Source organism: Onychomys torridus, chromosome 13, assembly GCF_903995425.1.
Source record: "Onychomys torridus chromosome 13, mOncTor1.1, whole genome shotgun sequence".
Taxonomy (NCBI): Eukaryota; Metazoa; Chordata; class Mammalia; order Rodentia; family Cricetidae; genus Onychomys; species Onychomys torridus.
This window is the reverse complement of record NC_050455.1, coordinates 22,326,582-22,329,197: the sequence shown is the minus strand read 5'-3', so window position 1 is coordinate 22,329,197 and position 2,616 is coordinate 22,326,582. Positions and strand designations below refer to the sequence as shown.

At 46.9% G+C, this 2,616-nt stretch overlaps 1 protein-coding gene across 1 annotated transcript; it reads right to left on the bottom strand.

The window, feature by feature from the left end:
* Window positions 1-783: 783 nt before the first annotated feature.
* On the bottom strand, window positions 784-2,394 carry LOC118595016 (suppressor of cytokine signaling 6-like). Its single transcript, XM_036205280.1, is given in 2 exon segments — window positions 784-1,258; window positions 1,260-2,394. Coding segments are annotated over 2 exon segments (1,587 nt in total). The 5' UTR covers window positions 2,378-2,394; the 3' UTR covers window positions 784-789.
* Between the last annotated feature and the right edge of the window lie 222 nt (window positions 2,395-2,616).

The window sequence follows — 2,616 nt, the reverse complement described above, 5'->3', positions numbered from 1 at the left end:
ACTCTCTGTGTATTTACTGATAATTAAATACATTTTAAGGAAAGAGCAAAGTCTAAATTAAAATAGGAATTATTGATGGGCAGTGGTGGCACATACCTTTTTTTGTTTACAATTTTTAATGTAAGGCCATTTATCAAAAGAGACAAACCATAAGATGAAAATGAAGGCAAAAGAAAAATACAAAACAATTATCACATCCTTAGAAAACAAATTAGGAAAGTGTTGTACAAGATATGTTGCAGATTTATATTCCATTAACCAAGATTGTGTCAATTCAGAATTCTGAATAAATCCTTTTTAAAGTGTGAGACTTAAAAAAATCATTTTTCAGTGTATATGCAAATATGTTTTATCCCACACATTTATTCAACTGGGCCATTTAACGTCATAGCAATTTTCATCCTTTATGTTTCATTCTACTTTACTTAGGGTTGAATACACATGAAATGTGCTTTAATACATAAGAATCCCAGTGGATAGCAGCAAAGGACTGGGGGGTGGGCATTAAGGAGAATCTGGTCATTCACATTGTGATTATTCTGCACATGAAAGAAAGATAATTCACACTTCTAGATCCTCAAGACTCAAGACATCCCTTTCCAAAGAATCAAAATAAACTCAAGACACCTTGCAAACACTTCCCCACCCCTGAACAAATTGATGACCCTTTCACACATAAAAACTAAAATAGTTATGGCAGCAAAGACTTCAATGGCGATGTAAGTCTGTAAACTGTACTCCAGTCTTGTTTCTGAACCCCGAAGTGCAAGAAGCAAGGCTCCTAATCTCTCAGTAGTGCTTCTCCTGCAAATAATCCTTCACTTTGTTTGGCAGAGGCAGTTTCTGAATTAAGTCTATTCTGGTGTACTGATGGATAACAAAACGGCACAGGTACTGCAGAGAGCGCACCTGCATGAACCGGGACACTGGCTTAGTCTGTCTGACCCGGTAAATCGCAGATCCAGGCAACCGTGACCTTGAATAACAAAATGCTCCGTTCTCAGAGTCCCTGATTGAATGCTCAATTAAGTCAACTATAGATGTATGCCCTTCTACATCTGGCTGTTCGTAAAAGCTGAACCTACCATTTGAGTGCTCAATTCTAGTGTGAAGTGCTTTACCATGGGAACGAAAGCTCAGGCTTAAAAGGTAACGGTCATCAGAACTATCCCGAACAAGAAAAGAACCATCAGGCACATTTGCCAGCTTCCCCTCTGCCTCCCAGCATGTGATAGGACCCCAATACCACCACTGTTTTCTCCAGCTCCTCCTTAAGACTTGTCACAACCATGGGCCCACTGCTCTGCCCTGAGTCATAAACTCTTGAAACCCCAGGTGCAGAGTTGGGATCGAAATTCAAATGACAGCGCACACTTTCGGCCATGTGCATGTCCGGGCCTGAGAGGCCGCTGAAGTTCCTTTGCATTGGGTTATTCTGCATTGGAGGTAGCAATGGTGAGAGGGGAGGGGCATCGTCATGACCTGCTCTGGGGTTCTGCAACATGACTCCTGTGGTGCCAATCAACAAGTTGTTCACCGAAAAATCCACAAGGATCTCTGGAGCTACAGCCAGGTCCTGGTCCACCTGACTGTCGTCTTCGGAGAAGGTGCTGGCCCCTGGCAGCACGGCCGACACCTCCATGGGCAAGGACGTGTCCAGGCAGCAGCTACGCGGCCCTTCCCGAGGGCACATCCCGTCTTCTAAAGGCACGGTGTACTGAAGGTAGTCCTGAGACATGAGTCCGATAACTACAGGCACGTATTCCTCCAGATGGAGGCGCAGATCCCTGGGTGAACCAGGGCTGCAGCGGGGCTCAGGGCGGGGCTCTGGCTGCAGGTCCCGCAGCTCCTTGGGCTGCAGCTCCCGCAGCGCTTTCCGCACACCATTGACAGGGCCCGGGCTGGCAGCATGCACCAGGGCCTTTACCCGCATCTCCGTCTTGATCCATGTCTCCTCCGAGCTGGTGGGCCTCAGCGGCCAGGGTGTGGGGCTGTAGTGGTGGCTGTGCAGTGATGTAAAACGGATGGGCCATGGAGCACGCATGTCCTTGAGGCCTCCAGGCGCTGAAGCCGAGGAGAAGGTGTCCTCATCTGTGGGTGCAATCCCACCCTTGCCCTTGCCCTTCTGCTTGGCAGACAACTGCCTCTTCAAGGTGCCTATCAGCCTCTCACTTTTGGACCTGTTCTTCCCTTTCTCCTCCTCACTGCCAGTGTGGCAGCTGGCCATGTCCTTGCCATAGCAGCTCCCGAATAAGGAGTCATCTTTCACGAAATTGCCAGTGAAGAACTGGGGCTGAACCACCATGAACTCGGTTTCATCTTTGCTTTTACTCAGGTTGAAAGATTTCCGGAAGGTTTTCAAACTAATTTTCTTCATTGTGACTAGTTACCTAATGTAAACGGGTCAATTTCTCTCTGGAGCAGCTGTCCCCAAACATCTGGAGGGGCTGTGATGCTTCATGGATGAACTCTGGCCAGCTTCATTTAACATCTGGAGCTATTTTCTACAGGCAAACCCTATGGAGGCATTTAGAGTTCCTCTTCCCAAATAACTGTAGCTTGTGTCCAGTTGACAAAAATCTGATGAGCATACTGCCATTCCCCCATACACAATGA